The following is a 15,360-nucleotide window of genomic DNA, read 5'->3' as shown; positions in this document are numbered from 1 at the left end:
ACTCCTTCTGACAACACACACCTCACCGCGCTCCACGCCTACTCCTTCGGACGACACACACCTCATCAGTCTCCCAACACATGCTAGCAACATACATTTTTCCATGACAACACCACAGCCAAAATGCACTACAGACACGACGCCAAAATGCACTTACGCTCATTATGCTCAGGCTTTTATTTTTTGATTCCTTGATTAATTCATTTTGATGCCATTCTTTTTTTTTTATCATATTATGGATAAAGTTGTTGAATAATTTGTTTTGGTAAGAGTGCTGTCGAACGTTTTAAAGTGTTTGTGCCAATAAATGTTTTGTTTTCTTTCCAAATCCCATGAGTCCATTATTCAGTGATTTATGCATACATTATTAATTAATGTGATATTAAGTTTTAATTCACGGCAGAACAGAGGACAAAGTGTTTTTGGTGTCATCATAGCTACATGAAACAGATGTAAAATATTTACTTAAAAATTTAAAATAAACTCAAACACACCAAATTGTCCTGCTGCTCGGACTAGACTATTGTTAGTTGGGTTGGTTTTGCCCTGTGGATGACGTGAAGTGGACAGTCAACCTGTTCAGGGCGAGATAAACTGTCTGGCGTCCCCTCTCTCCTTAAAGCATTGTGTTATTTTCCTCCAACATCCTCTAGGCTTCAAACCACTTGTAAAACTGATACAAGTAAATGAACATGGTCAGTTTCAGTATAACTTCACAATCTTAGTCTTGAGTCATAAAGGCAGTTCCAGGGCCTATAACTATTTTCCGCACTGATTGACACGTGAGAAGGCCAGGGGCAAGACATGGGCATTTTTTATCCCAAGACTAAATCGTATAGAAAATGATTAATAGTGTGTGAAAACACGATGAAATTGTTGAACTTTTTGATGTACATCAAGTTACTTCCAAGAAATGTTTATGATTTATTTTTTTATAGCTTCAAAGCTCCAAATTGTTAATCAGAACAGCTGTCATCAAAACAAAACGAAAAAACTGAAAAATAAAGCTAAAATATTGAATGAGCGTTTTTGTAACATTTGTGCATTGGATATAGCCTATATAAATATATATATATTTTGGCTGGTTAAAAAAAAACCTGTTCGTCTTTATCCTACTGTTTTTGAGCCAGCTTGAGGTATATTATAGCAGTGTGGATAATAAAAAGCGACAAATCTAGCAGCCATGAAAAAAGGGGACATCCTCTGGTCGCGAGGTCTCTGATTGAGATTAATTAATCACACACGAGGCATTTCCACATTGTGACGAAGAGCTCTGACGCAACCACCCAATCACTGAATATAGTGATTATTGACCGGGACGGGTTTGTTTTAACAAGGAAAACAAGTTTAAATGTCCAGAGTTTTCTCTAAAAACAAACTGTGGTTATTCCACATAGATTGTTGTTAAAGAACTCCACGCATATTAACACCAAAATAAGCTACATTGTCACGAGGCACTGATTTACGCTACAACTCTCCTGAGCTCCCCCATTCTACAGAGAGGGAGGTCATGGCGTTAGTAGCACTACAGCTTTTCATATTTAGAGCACAGCCCCCCCTACAATCGAAGTGGGCTGATCTGTCATCTTTTAGCCACGCGTTTAGAACGTGGGTGCTTTGGTCCCCCACCCCCTTCCTGTCTCTATAGTCTTTTTGTGTCCACTTGTTGTGTAGACAGCCTGACGACTGAACCAAGAACATGGTGTGTTTCAGTTTTTACAGCGATAAGTGCCATAACGGACGGATGGATCCCGAGAAGTCAGAGTTTCAGCCTTGGCGGGACTACATGGGTTTGGCCGAAGCTGTGCGAGCTATCTGTTGTGGAGACTCTCCGCCAGACCAGGTGACTGCTGGCGAGCCACCACCGAAAACAACGGAGGAAGTTAAGGACTGTACGCCAGTGCTGGTGCACTATCGACCTAGCCAAGCACCTAGAGATGCAGTGATCAGAGGCTGTAGGTCCGCCTCGGTGATCGCGCGCAAGGTCTCCTCTCCGAAAAGTGCCCTTAAACCCCCACGAAACAATGTGACTGTTGGCAAGCTCTCCCCGAGAGCAACGGAGGAAGTTAAGCCCTCAACGCCGTTGCCGGTGCACTATCGATCTAGCCAAGCACCTAGTAGAGATGCTGTGATCAGAGGCTGTAGTTCCGCGTCCGTGATCGCGCGCAAGGGCTCCTCTCCGAAAAGTGCCGATGAATCCCCGCCACGCCTCACCAAGGCCTCCGCGACACCCAGATCCAAGGAGCCGCCGCACTTCGAGACGTCAGACCGGCGAAAGGCCTCCCCGCCAGGCATGTTTTGCAGCTTCTGCAAGCACAACGGAGAGTCGGATGCCATCTACACCTCTCACTGGCTGAAGGACCCGTCCGGCGACGTGGTGTGTCCGTTCCTGCGCTGCTATGTGTGCCCGACGTGCGGTGCCACAGGTGCCCTGGCACACACTAAACGGTTCTGCCCCTTGGTGGAGAGCAGCTACAGCTCTGTCTATACCAAGTAGCCATGCCAACGCCCAGGACATACCCAACCTGCCAGTGCCCAAATCATACGAGAACTTGTGTCGTGTCTCAACCACAGAAGGGGCGCTTAGGGTATGCTTTGACACCGTTCTTTTATTTGTTATGTTTGTATTTTTTTATTTAGATTAACAGTTGCAGAATTGTATTAGGCGATATAGTTGTTCTTGTGTTCGTAAGCTGTGTCCAATATGTACAGAGAGAGAACTTGTTAGAACAAGTTTAAGAAAGAAAAAAAAAAGGTCGAACTTACCTCGGTTTGGTAAATGGAACAGGTTTGTGTGTTCATCCGTTTTATTTATTTTGCATGCTGCACTTAGTGTGTTTTATTTATTTGTGTGTGTGACCACGTTTGCGTGTGATTTATCAGTGATTTTGTCTTTTTCCTTCGAGTAGTTTAGATGTTTGTGTCCTTATGACAAGCCTGTAGTCCACCTGTAGGTATGCCTACAACGGGTGCGCTCAAACCTGTTGTGTATTTAGTGTCAAACCAAAGTGTTCAACTGCAAAATAACCAACGCCCTCCGTATATAGTCATCAAGATATCACCATGACCAACCGCATGATCTGTTTTGAATTTATATTTTGAGTATGAATATCAAGCATCAGCCATCTGAATCCGTGTAAAGAATAATGCCCACCAACTATGAACATCCAGGTGTACTGACTGCAAGATTTTTAACGATTTTATTTAATTGTTTTAACACTTATTATGTGGTGCTTATGATTGCACTTGTTTTTTTTTTTAATCTCACCAAATGAGGAGAGATGACTGTTCAAACGGAGATGTAGGTACTTTTAGACCTACGCAGAGTGTCTAGGTTATGTTGTGTTGTGTTGACCTTAAAGGATTTTGACATTTGTCTTAGAAGAAATTATGCATGTCTCAAGCTTGTACAAACAAGAATAATATTACTCAAAAAAGAACAGTGTGGTTTATTCCTCTTAGAACTGGGTTGAAGAATATAAACACATAACATTGAACATGCTGGGGACAAGTGGATCCTGTGGATGATTATGAGTCTATACTAATAGATTACTTGGTTTTATAGTATACAGATCAGTCGATCTGACTTATTTTTGTAATGGGTGTAAACAATATGGCAACTGTAACTCAAACTGCTCTTTAGTCAACTATAAAGTGAACCTTAACTAAATATCACTGAAATTGACTTGAAATGAACATGACTCTGCCCACTTCACCACTCCTGTGTGTTAACTGAAGAACACCTGCAGCAAATCAGTAGTATGAGGTAAACTCCACTTCCCAAGGTGCATCAGTCCAGGTAAGGGTTGGTGGCAGGGGTTCACAAGAGGAACAATGGAAGAGATTATATGTGTAAAGAGCCTAAAACATGAAAAAGTGTAAAAGGAGAAGACTGAAGTAGGCGCCACCCAAATGCTCAAAGGGAGAGAAAGGGAGAGAGAGAGAGGTGTAGGCTACCAAGTGGGAACAAGGAAAATGGCTAAATGAATGACTGAATGCATATGACCTGTTGTCTGGGTCGTCGCTAGTGTTCTTACGCTTGCTATTGTTTATGTTATGAATATGATTTATGTTACGGGGGGGGTCTTCAGCATGACAGCAAGGTAGGCTTTGATTGGCCCTCACAGCAGGAGGCTGAAACGTCATTGGCCAGGCAGAGACATGGTGGGAGGCTGGGGGTCAGGGCGGCGGGGGGCGTAGGGGGCGACGCTGAGGCGTCCTGGCGTTCCGGTTGCCACGGCGAAGACTGTCCAACTCCCGGTGAGCGGCCATGATGGTGCGACTGGAGAGACAAAGATGAGGAGAGTAAAAAAAAAAAAAACTCACTGTCTCTTTAAACATCAAGTTAAAGAGGCCAGCCTACGTCTGCTCACAAAATTACTAGGCAAAGTGTAAAAGACGATACTGAAGGTTACATAATGATGTAGCAGGTTTTGTTTAATGTGTGTGTGCTTGTTTGCTTGACTCACTTGAGTGAGGACAGCTCGCTGATGAGTCCACAAACCAGCTCGGTGGCATCCTCGTGGCCCCTAGAGGATTCTGAGCCATGTTGGTCCTCCAACTCCATGCTGAGTTGGCAAAAATACAGTCACTAATGCTATGATACGAACACTACTCACCAGAACATACTGATTAATCATACTACTACTAATCATAAAATACTACTACTAATCATAAAAACATAATTAATCAATCTACAACTAACCATAAAGTACTACTAATTTCTAAAAATGATAAACACTTTTTAGTGTCTGAACTTTTGAACATTTGTAATTTGCAATAACGTCTTACTACTAGTAACTTAACCTATAGGCTACTTAAGGTTTGGTAAATAATTGTGTTTTTATTGCTAGCATGCTCTCGCCCTCACACACACACACACACACACACACACACACACACACTTGTTGCTCACATCAGCGTGATGTCATTGAGCTGTGAGTCAGACACCAGAGTGCCGGATAAAGGGTCAAATGGATTGCGGTCATGAGACAGGTCAGGAATGATGTGTGTCGGCATCACAGGGTCATGACCTTTGGCAGACACAGGGGTCTCCTCCAGGACAGACTGAAAAAAAAAACAATATCAAGTTATTCATGCCATCTTAAAGCTACAGTCCGCAACTCTGGCCAAAGGTTACCCTTCTCTTCCATGTCCTGAAGCAATGTGTTGATTAGCTGGAACCTTTCATGTTTTTTTTTTTATACAATTATTTTGAAATTATACTTGAGTAATAAAGTTATTTTACTTTTCATTTCTCTTGAAGGTGCTTTCAATGACATATGACAAACCATCATGTATCATATCATATCATTCTTTGGCATCTGGCGTAAGAAACCTAGGTTATGGTTTACTTACACGTATACTGTCTTCCTTTCCACTAGATGGCACTGTAGGTTCACTGGGCTTTGTTTTAATGCTCATTTCATCACATTCTGGTGTTCTGATGGCCTCGGTTGACTTCAGTACATCAGAAATAACATTATGGTCATCCTCCACTTTGAGTAGGCCGTCTGGGATGCTGTGCTTGGCAGCTGTCGCTACGGTTACAGCTGGGTCTTGTATCTGGTTACCTGGGGATGCCTCTCCCACACCTGTACTTTTGTTTGTTGACTTTATGATGGCTGACGAGCTTCTGGAGGGTTTAACTTCTCCACTGCTGTCCTCCCCCATGTGTTTCTGCTGCACCTCCAACTCCATTTGGTACTGTATTTCCTGTAGAGGAGTAGTATATCTCTGCTCTTCACAACTGGCTACCTTGCTAGGATCTGTGTAGTTTGGGTCTTTTTCTCTTGTTACCTTTTCAGAATGGAGGACAGCTCTAGAACAATCAGATGTTGTTATGGCGACTGTTTCCGGCTGTTCTGTAGTTTTGCCACCACGCCCTCCAGGTTGTTCCGTCTCCATCTGCTTAGAGCTCTCCTCCAAAGGAGCGTCTGATTGCACAACCCCCGGATGCACAGTTTCTTCTTTCTCCGCAACTGTGGGACCGTCGTTCACCTCCACTCCTCCATCTCCATCAGTCTCTCTCTCTTTCTCTCCTCCATCTCCACCAGTCTCTCTCTCCTTCTCTCCTCTATCAGTCTCTCTCTCCTTCTCTCCTCCATCTCCACGACCCCTCCTCCCACAGTTCTGTCCATCCAGAGGGTTCTTCTTCTCCTTCTCCACTAGCCTGCCCATCCCCATCCTCCTCCTCACTTTCTTCCTCGCCGGAGCGTTGGTTGGGTGTTCCCCGTCCGTCCCCTGTGACGACGCCTCGCACCCCAGCCAAGGCCTCTCCTCCCCGGGCACATCCGTGGCCTCCTCCCCTTCCTGTGAGTGTTGGTGCCGGGACTCTGACACCACCTCTCCACCCACCTTCTCTTCACCCATAGTGGGAGCATGGCCTCTGATTACGGCCTCCCCATCCAGTGGTGGCTCGGGGTCACACAGAGAGCTGGTCTGGTGGGAGGTCTTACTTTGGCTAGAGGTAGGTTCAGCAGAGTTGGTGGAGTGAGTTGACTGGCTCCCCTTGGTAGAGACTAGGTGTGCAACCCCAACACACTGGGTAATAGTATCTCCCGTTTCTTTTAATTCAGGCTTAGATGAATCAATGTTCCCTATGCTGTCTGAGGAACTTGTGTGTTCCTGAAGAGTGAGCTCTGAGACTGAGGCATTTTGGGAAGTGGAGTTTATGTCAGAATCCTGTGAACAGAGAAGACGGAACAGTGCTAGGCAAATATTCTACTACATAATACAGTTATGAACAGCTTGATAGATTAATATAGAAATATATATGTAAGTAAAGCATACTAAAAATAGCTATTGTTATAAGAATGTTACATAAAATGTTATTGCAATCTTCACAAAAAATAGTATCCGCAGCTAGTTTTTAATTGCTGTAAAGAAGCATATTAAGAGAGACAACAAGTAAAAATTATATTTTATTTTTATGTTCATGATAATTCCATTTATATCTCAGCACTGCTGTGTCTTACAACCTTGTTTTATGACAGGTGCAAAACCTCAAGGAGCCGCCATATAGGCCCTAGGTCTACTACTTGACCAGTTTCCTTCAGAGATTTCTTTCACTGCATCTGTTTCACACTACCTGTGTATTCGTCTCCGTCACTGGTATCTGTTCTTTCTGCTCAGTGAGTGGGTCATCTTCCTCCACAGCCTCACGCTTCCTGGACCTCAGCGATCTTTTCTGGGGAGCCTTAATGTCTGGAACAATGAAATATAAACCCTTAGCCTCTAGGGTAGAGCGACACTAGGAGATATATATACTTGATGTTTCAGACTTCAGACTTTACATTTTATTATTGAGCAGTGCATTTAGTGAGTTGCCGTCACCTACGTACCTGTTGTCTGTCCCTTTCTTTTGGTCATTGTCATCAAACAGACCTACACCATAAACGACGATTGACAATGAAATACACCATATATGATAAACTGATTGTAGCCTATTCAAAGGACACTACTCACAAATAACAACTATCCTCATACCTAAAACATTTTTGTTGTGTGATCATATCAGCAAAGAGAAACCGGGAAATACATACATTTTTTTAATCTATTAAAAATCCATAGGGATTCACTTTTACTTTTCAGGTTTCGAACAGTTAACAACACTTTAAACACAGCTAAAGAACTTGCTAGCACTTTGCTAGGCGCTGGCTAATGTTAGCTTTTTAATATTACCTGAGGCCCAATTATATCCGTAGACGATAAAGTGGCACGTGTAGATGGGACAGTGATACACTGTTGTTCAAAGGACATAAAGTCAACATTTAATTGTCATTATTTTAAATCCACTTATTTACCTAAATATTTACCCACCAATCTGCCTAGCAGGGGACCATGGGCGTGCCTGTGATGCAAGATGCCGTAAAGTACGTGAAACTGGTTGCCAATGGGGACGCCCTGAAAATCAGGAAGTATTATCACACATTTCGCCGCCTGACAGCAGAGCAGCTGCTTCTGTTTACTTGCTTCACGCAACTTTACATAGCCTGCTAGAGGGAGAAGCTTACCAGCCGATGTTTGTTTGGCTAACTTCCTGACATATTCTCAATTTATCAACCACCAGGTAACGGGGACTGGATCGTAGTCTTACGAATGTGAAGAATCTGTTATTTGGCAACTTTTAGCTAAGTTATTAGAAGCTAGCTTAGCTAACTCTTATTGCTGGGAAGGTAAGCTAGAAAGCTAACACAGCTATGAATTAGCATAGGAAATGGCTAACGTTTAATGTCAACCTGCTAGCCAAACATGGTAGGCAGCTAACCTATTACCCCAGCAAAGTGCAGACCTAGCTATCTGCATTATATTATTTCAAGGTATATTTGTTGGCGTGCATGTGTGCCAAGTTTTGCTATGATGTAAGGATCTAAGCAAGAATAACATGAGTAGTATCTAGTTATTAAGATTGCTAACCAACTGTGTAAGTTACCTTGTTAGCGTGACAGCCAGACTCTTGCCCTGGGCAGCTAAAGGTAACATTAGTGTAGTGTGTAGCCCAGCAAATCGGGACGTCTAGTTTGACAAACGGTAGGCGAGGCAGAGTTGCTTGCTAATGGGTGTTACGGTTTTTATTATTATTTGGAAAACCATTTGGTTATGGTTGGTTCTTCTTTTCCTAGATAAATATCTACGATAAATGAATATGAGGAAGTTACGTTGCAGATTTCAGGGAACACATTTAAATCAACAATCTATCCATCACTGTCCAGTTCGGCTGCAGTAGGAAAGCCAGTCAGCGTTTTTGTTGTGCTTGCTAAACAGCCCAGAACTGCGTATTTGGAATAAGTATAGCTGAAAACACCTAGGTGGAGGTGTCAAAATTAACTCGCTAGCTGTTGACCAGCTCGGCGACTGGAAACTTTCGTTCAGTCTCATGACAGTTGACGCAGTCGTTTGCCTAGCCAGGGCTTTTTGTTATCAACAGTGACATCCGCACAGATTAATCGTGATTGGTTTTGGTTGTTCCACTCCAGTTCTGACCCCATTTCGTCGAACGACTTCGAGTCCATGAGTCGCAGTCGGAACCCCCCTCAACGGGGTCAAGGAGCCGCCCGGGCCAAACAGGTAGGTGACCCCTATAATGGGTTACTAGTAACTCACTCGCCTTACTTCTGGATTATGAGCCAGTTTGTAGATCACTTCGTCTGTAGTCTAAGTCTTTTATCATAAGCCATATGACATGCAAATAGCATATAATTTGCATGTAATATGACTACAACACTACTACTCAGTACTTCTTCCTTGTCGTTTGTGGAAGGAAATATATGTGTGTGTGTGTGTGTGTGTGTCTGGGTGGGGGGATGTACGCCTGCCCGCCTGTAGCCTTAATAAAGATGCCATTGTAATTCCCATAATTTGGAACATATCGACCACCAAACTATGCCGTGTCACTGTCTTCTGCATCTCTGCATTCTTCCTCCTGTTCATGGTCTACTAAACCCGTTTATCTTCAGAGAGCAAAGTCTCCTAACGAGGACTATATAAAATGACTCCCTGCACTGCATACATTGAGCTCTAGCATGCCACAGTAATTCCTTTTTTTAATTTTTTTTATGTTTCTTATTTTTATAACCTATAATTAAGTTGTCCAACTGTTCCCCTGCTCTCCTATGAATGAGCTGCTGTGGCCAGAGAGGCTGCAAATCCATTCCAGTCTGGACTGTTTACTCTCCTCAGTGTATCCAGTGTATTAGGATTAGTGTTCAATCTCTCTCTATGTCTCTCCCTCTCCCCATCTCTTTCTCTGTCTGCCTGTCTTTCTCTCAATGTGTCTTTGTCTCACACTCTCTCTCTCGCTCTGTCTGCCTGTCTTTTTCTCTCTCTCTCTCTCTCTCTCTCTCTCTCTGTCTTTGTCTCTCTCTCTCTCTCTGTCTGCCTGTCTTTGTCTCTCTCTCTCTCTCTCTCTCTCTCTGTCTTTGTCTCTCTCTCTCTCTCTGTCTGCCTGTCTTTGTCTCTCTCTCTCTCTCTCTCTCTCTCTCTCTCTCTCTCTCTCTCTCTCTCTCTCTCTCTGTGAGCGTGTGTAATCTGTGCCTGTCTGCCTGCATTGAGGGGAATTAGATTACCTTGAGGCCTGAGCCTCGTGCTGCCCCTCACTGCAGGGCCATCAGCGCTAATGCCTGGCATCTGCAGCCACCAGTGCCCTGCATGACTGTCATGAGCGTGTCCTGTGGGCTCCAGGGCTGTGTGTTTGACATCATGAGCGTGTCCTGCTGCCGCCAGAGCTGCATGTTTGCCATGAGCGTGTCCTGTGTGCTCCAGTGCTGCACGTCTGTCGTGAGCGTGTCCTGTGGGCACCAGTGATGTGTGTCATGAGGGTGTCCAGTGTGATGCTTGTTTGTCATGAGCGGTCCTGTGGGCACCAGTGATGTACTGTATGTGTGTCATGAGGGTGTCCAGTGTGATGCTTGTTTGTCATGAGCGGTCCTGTGGGCACCAGTGTGATGCATGTTTGACATGAGCGTGTCCTGTGGGCTCGCATTCAGGACTGTAGCATCTGTATCGCTACACACAGGACCCAATGGCAGAGCAGATTGATGATAGATTGATAGATGGATACTTTATTAATCCCGAGGGAAATGTAGGTCATCCAGTAGCTTATACACATATACACTTATACACCTCACCGACATACGTACGTAAATCACAAATATATACATAGGGAGAACATAATAACACAGAGTGTTTACTGATACAGTAATTGGTCTGACCCTATGATACAGAATACGATGATACACAATATAATGATTGTCGGTTGTTCAGGAGGAAAGTGTTCCTGTGCTGCTGGTATTGATAGTGCAAACAAATATAATGGTCTTGTGTTTGTATGGAGCAGGCCCACTTAGTTAGCTCTTCCTGAAGCCTCTGAATGAGGTGTTTGTCAGCGATGGTTTACCGTTTAACTGAACCGCGTGGGATGGAATCATCTGTATTCCCTAATCGGTTCTGTCAGGTGGTTCATCTGGGCCGGGCCGGCGTGGTTGGTTTTGAATGGGGTGTCCGCATTCCTGGGTCATGGGTCGTCTGGGCAACAGGCCCAGAGGTCCCGTCTTCTCTGGAGCAGAATCAGAATCACTGCCTTCTCTGTCGGTCTGTCCTCTGATTGGCACACATACACTGCCTGGTCGGTCTCTCTGCCTTCTGATTGGCACACAAACAGTGCCTACTCTGTGTCACTGCCCTCTGATTGGCTGGAGGCGCCAGGCCCTCTCTTAACTTTTGGGCAACTTTTAATGAATGTGTGTGGGCTTCTGACCTACATACACCTCGTCTGCACTGTTCAGCAACCGGCATTCTGGGACAGCCGCAAGCCTGGCTGAGGTTCCATTTAGTTCCAGTTCCATTTAGTTCTGGTTCCATTTAGTTCTGGTTCTATTTGTTAGGTTCCAGAAGACAGGGATTTGGGGGCTCCTCTGCTCCAGGAGGCACAGTCGTGTACCCCCCCACAGTGAGCGCTTCTGGGTCCTGAAAGTGCGATCTCTCCCAGAATGCTCCTGAATAGAGGCTTTCCAGCGGGGTTAGAGGTCATGTCCGCCTGTGTGGCGTTAAGCCCAGATCCGTGGACAGGAGCTTGAATGCAGACTGTGTTTGCAGGAGACACAGACACAAACACACACTCTCTCTTATTCTCACACACACACACACACACACACACACACACACACACACACACACGCGCACACAGAGATTTAAGGTGCCATTACTCCAACATCACACCCAGCAGTTTGGACTTCAATGACATTTGTTTTGATTTGATGTCATATCTAATCTGTTCTCTCTCTCTCTCTCTCTCTCCCCCTCTCTCTCTCTCTCAGATGGGGCTGCTGTTGGACCTGGATCCTGACGGAGGGCTGGACGGGGGGAATGAGGAAGACCTGGAGGCGGAGCTTCTGGCCCTGATGGGCGAAGGAGGGGCACGGTCTCCTGCTAAAAAGGCAGGAGGGAAAGGTGAGAGGTGGGAGGAGCTGGGCTAGAATCCTTGGCTCTGATAGGTGGAGGTGGTTTGGGGGGGGGGGGGGGGGGGGCTAGGTATTCAGAGCAGCAGTTGAAGGAGAAGACAAGCTAGTTCTGGCTAGTGCTAGTTCTTTTCTTAAGTCTGATTGGTGGAGTAGATTGAATTATTGTCACAGCTACCAGTTCCTTTCTTAGCTCTGATTGGTAGAAAGGATTGAGTGAATGGGTAATCTGCCTATCGCCTTAGAACAGAGGAGAGTGAGAGGTGAGATGAACTTGGGAGATAACAAGCCAAGCAGCATTCCCTTCTTACAAAGGGACTCACACAAAGGGTGTGTGTGTGTTGACCTTGCAGGTTCAGTGTAGGGTCATGATACTCACTTGTGTAGCATAATTTGTGCTGTGTTTGCTTAAAAAAAATATAAAAGTGTTCTATGACTTCTTAGAAAGGCCCAGTGTTGGCCATGTGTGTGTGTGTACACACTATGCTTTACTGACTTCAGCAAACCACTGACGCCTTGGATTTGTAGCATGAACAGTGTCGATGTATAAACAAATAATTATCCAAGGTGCTGTTAAAAACGGCGAATAGTGGTGGAGAGAGGGAGAGGAAGAAAAGATGGATTGACAGGGGAAGACAGAAAATAGGGGACTGGAACTGAAACAACAAGTTAAATATAGAGGGAAAATTGAACAGGGACATCTTTGTTGTTTCCATAACGGCTGTGGTCAGTCTGAAGCATGGCAGCCACTTACCTTTCTCTTTTCATTCAGAAAAAGACCTCTCACCTTTTCTCTTGACCTCTGTGTGACCTCAGCTACCAGTTCCTTTCTTAGCTCTGATTGGTAGAAAGGATTGAGTGAATGGGTAATCTGCCTATCGCCTTAGAACAGAGGAGAGTGAGAGGTGAGATGAACTTGGGAGATAACAAGCCAAGCAGCATTCCCTTCTTACAAAGAGACTCACACAAAGGGTGTGTGTGTGTGTTGACCTTGCAGGTTCAGTGTAGGGTCATGATAGACTTCAAAAACTCACTTGTGTGGCATCATTTGTGTTGTGTTTGCTTAAAAAAATATAAAAATGTTCTATGACTTCTTAGAAAGGCCCAGTGTTGGCCAGTGGACCCACATTAATGCTACAGTGTGTGTGTGTGTGTGTGTGTGTGTGTGTGTGTGTGCGTGTGTGCGTGTGTGCGTGTGTGCGTGCGTGTGTGCGTGTGTGCGTGTGTGCGTGTGTGCGTGTGTGCGTGCGTGCGTGCGTGCGTGCGTGCGTGCGTGCGTGCGTGCGTGCGTGCGTGTGTGTACACTACGCTATACTGACTTAAGCAAACTACTGACGCCTCGGATTTATAGCATGAACAGTGTTGTTGTATAAACAAAGAATTATCCAAGGTGCATGATACTGTTGGAAACGGCAAATAGCTGCGCCTGTGGTGGAGAGGGGGAGAGGAAGAATTCAACCCAAGCGTTGGTGACGTAGTTGATTACGTTACGGTTGATCATCTGTCCATCATCGTATAGAGCCCGCCCTGACAATTTGATTGGCTAGATCAGTTTCTGAAATCTGATAATTTCTCCCCAACGGAGCAGAGCCAGGCGCAACTTCCAGACCTCAAAGGTGGTGGGCGGGGTTAAGTTGGGTCTGGAATCCAGGCTAGACTGGAACTGGAACAACAAGATAAATATAAAGGGAAAATTGAACAGGGAAATCTTTGTTGTTTCCATAATGGCTGTGGTTAGTCTGAAGCATGGCAGCAATTTACCTTTCTCTTTTCAATCAGAAATTGACCTCTCACCTTTTGACCTCTGGAGCACCTCTCACCTTAATTATCTCTTGTCCTCTGTGTGACCTCTAGCCCCCTTGCCGATGGAGGACATCGAGCGCATGGCGGCCATCTGCATGAAGGACCTGGTCGAGGAGGACGATGACGGTGATCTGGAAGGAGACGCAGACCTCCTGGTAGAGATTCCGTCTCAGTGTCTTACACACACACACACACACGCACACACACACACATACGCACACACACACACACACAGACCTCCTGGTAGAGATTCCGTCTCAGTGTCTTTAACACACACACACACACACACACACACACACACACACACACACACACACACACACACACACACACACATACAGACCTCCTGGTAGAGATTCCGTCTCAGTGTCTTTCAGTGTCTCCTCACTCTACCTCAGGGCAGACTCACTCTCATCTCAAGGTCACCTCAGTGCAGACTCACTCCCATCTCAAGGACACCTGAGTGGAGTCTGGAATTTGGCCACTGTCTGCTATCACTTGTGCTCTTTTGAGTGCTAAAGGCAGCTAAAGTTAGCGTATCGACTGACCAAAAAGCAAAAGTTAGCTTATCGACTGACAATAAGAGGAGCTTGAAATTGAAACCAAACGTAATTTGTTTTCACTTGAGCAATATAGGCAAGCAATATGCTATTGTCCTTGGTATGAGGCAGAAGTCTGGCGCCTGTGTGTGATGTGTGGTCGAACCCTGTGTGTGTGTGTGTGTGTGTGTGTGTGTGTGTGTGTGTTGTGTGGTCAATCCCCATGTGTGTATGTTGTGTGGTCGAGCCCTGTGTGTGTGTATGTATGGGTGTGTGTGTTATGCGGTCGAGCCCTGTGTGTGTGTGTGTGTATGGGTGTGTGTGTTGTGTGGCCGATCCCTGTGCGTGCTTTGAATTCCCTGCTACCATCTGCTTACTGTACTGCAGCGATGGGACTGTTTTTGTAGTTTTTGTTGTTTTTGTTGTTGTTGTCGTCGTTGTTGTTTTGTTGACTTTATGAAAATAAAGAGTGGAAAGAGAGAAACTGCAAAGTTGGACTTTTTTCAAAAGTTTTAACATATTCCCCTCTCTGTTCAGAGGTCTTGGGTTCAGGCTGCCTCTCGTGACTCTAGAGGTCACAGTTCAAGTGACTCCTCTTCCTCCTCTCCCCCTCCTCCACAGGCAGAGCTGAATGAGGTGTTGGAGGATGATGAAGGTGTGGTGGTGGAGGAGGAAGAGCGCCGGCCCCCACCCCCTGCTCCGGCCCCCCGCTCCACCCCCGCCTCTTCACCACGCTCCCCGCCTGCCTCCTCGCCGAGTTATGCGGACGGGGTTGAAGGTCGTCTGCTGGAGCGCATCCACATGTACCAGGCGGCCATCGCCAACGCCAAGGCCACGGGGGAGTCCAGCAAGGCCCGCCGATACGACCGCGGACTCAAGGTAGGAAGGAGGGGAGGGACTGCTTGTTGTTCTGGCCAATCAGACCTGATGGAGAGGGAGATGGACAGGGGTTTGACCAATCAGGACTCAAGGTAGGGAGGAGGGGAGGGGCTGGTTGGGTTCTGGCCAATCGGACCTGGGGGGTATTCCTCGTACTTGGTTTAGTGACAAAGTTAACTCAG

At 45.6% G+C, this 15,360-nt stretch overlaps 2 protein-coding genes across 2 annotated transcripts in view; one reads left to right on the top strand and one right to left on the bottom strand.

The window, feature by feature from the left end:
* Nucleotides 1-4,179: 4,179 nt before the first annotated feature.
* Nucleotides 4,180-6,372, bottom strand: LOC308367728 (uncharacterized protein; the record flags this gene model as incomplete). The annotated part of the gene is made up of 5 exons (XM_080841719.1): nucleotides 4,180-4,282; nucleotides 4,470-4,568; nucleotides 4,916-5,067; nucleotides 5,359-5,936; nucleotides 6,129-6,372. 5 exons carry the CDS (start codon nucleotides 6,370-6,372, stop codon nucleotides 4,180-4,182), a joined length of 1,176 nt encoding a protein of 391 aa, XP_080697845.1.
* A 1,573-nt stretch (nucleotides 6,373-7,945) lies between these two features.
* The window catches only part of cc2d1a (coiled-coil and C2 domain containing 1A), a 27,084-nt gene continuing 19,669 nt past the window's right edge, over nucleotides 7,946-15,360 (top strand). The window contains exons 1-5 of the mRNA XM_080859967.1: nucleotides 7,946-8,071; nucleotides 8,979-9,069; nucleotides 11,817-11,949; nucleotides 13,812-13,915; nucleotides 14,921-15,178. Coding sequence (XP_080716093.1) covers nucleotides 9,013-9,069; nucleotides 11,817-11,949; nucleotides 13,812-13,915; nucleotides 14,921-15,178 — 552 coding nt within the window. The 5' untranslated portion in view covers nucleotides 7,946-8,071; nucleotides 8,979-9,012. The remainder of the gene's footprint in view (nucleotides 8,072-8,978; nucleotides 9,070-11,816; nucleotides 11,950-13,811; nucleotides 13,916-14,920; nucleotides 15,179-15,360) is intronic.

This window comes from Sprattus sprattus (assembly GCF_963457725.1).
Source record: "Sprattus sprattus genome assembly, chromosome: 1".
Taxonomy (NCBI): domain Eukaryota; kingdom Metazoa; phylum Chordata; class Actinopteri; order Clupeiformes; family Clupeidae; genus Sprattus; species Sprattus sprattus.
Note: the sequence above shows the minus strand (reverse complement) of the source record. Positions and strands in the feature narration are given on the sequence as shown.